The sequence below is a fragment of the Monopterus albus genome, unplaced genomic scaffold, assembly GCF_001952655.1.
Source record: "Monopterus albus unplaced genomic scaffold, M_albus_1.0 scaffold105.1, whole genome shotgun sequence".
In the NCBI taxonomy this organism is placed as follows: Eukaryota; Metazoa; Chordata; class Actinopteri; order Synbranchiformes; family Synbranchidae; genus Monopterus; species Monopterus albus.
This window is the reverse complement of record NW_018127985.1, coordinates 560,963-561,651: the sequence shown is the minus strand read 5'-3', so window position 1 is coordinate 561,651 and position 689 is coordinate 560,963. Positions and strand designations below refer to the sequence as shown.

Below are 689 nucleotides of genomic sequence, written 5' to 3'. Positions count from 1 at the left end.
CGAAATATGTCATGTACTGTCGACCTGTACGGTTTACATTCTCAGTTTGCACATGCATAATTGCACATTGACTGTTGACTGCTGCACATGCTGCTCCCATGCAGCATACATTCTCTGTTATATTCGTATCATTCTCTTATTATATTGCTGCATTTGCTGCTTAAAGTGCCTTAGATTTTGTGTTACTTATTTATCTACTTTATATTTCATTTGTATTTTGTGGCATTCATGTGGAACGGCAAAGTAAGAAGTTTCATTGTACAGGGAAACACGATTCCTAACTGTGCATATGACAAATAAACACTTTGACCATTGACCTTGGACTGAGTTAGCTGCTCAGATTACCAGATTAGTTTCCTGTCTTGCCTAGGGGAGGTAGCCAGGTGTGTTTGTCTCTGATAGGTTAACTGTTTCTTATATGAAAAATTCTGAGTTAATAAAAGATTCAAGTAGAAATCTCTACTAAACAGTAACAGCCTGTCAATGTGTTTACCTGTTGACAATGTTGTTGTCACTTCCTGGCAGGGTGTGTCCAACTTATCACTGCTTGTGTATGAGATGAGGCAGGCCTTCGAGAAGGACACACCCCTTTACACCAGGTATCCTGTACAAGACCCACCTGATGCAGGTGTACAGTTGTCACAGTCAGCGACAGGTGGAAGGTCAGAGAGGTGAACACACAGCTATAT

General features: G+C 40.8%; 1 protein-coding gene across 9 annotated transcripts in view; it reads left to right on the top strand.

Moving 5' to 3' along the window:
• The window catches only part of LOC109965882 (E3 ubiquitin-protein ligase RNF31), a 28,686-nt gene that overhangs the window by 8,210 nt on the left and 19,787 nt on the right, over nt 1–689 (top strand). For 7 of the 9 annotated variants that reach the window (XR_002275708.1, XR_002275707.1, XR_002275706.1 and 4 more), the window contains one exon: nt 526–671. The exons of 1 other annotated variant lie outside the window; for it this stretch is intronic. Coding sequence is in view for 4 of the 8 variants with exons in the window: in XM_020610249.1 (XP_020465905.1) it covers nt 526–671 (146 nt within the window). In the remaining 4 variants the exon portion in view is untranslated. The remainder of the gene's footprint in view (nt 1–525; nt 672–689) is intronic. One more of the 9 variants, XM_020610250.1, reaches the window with a different exon arrangement.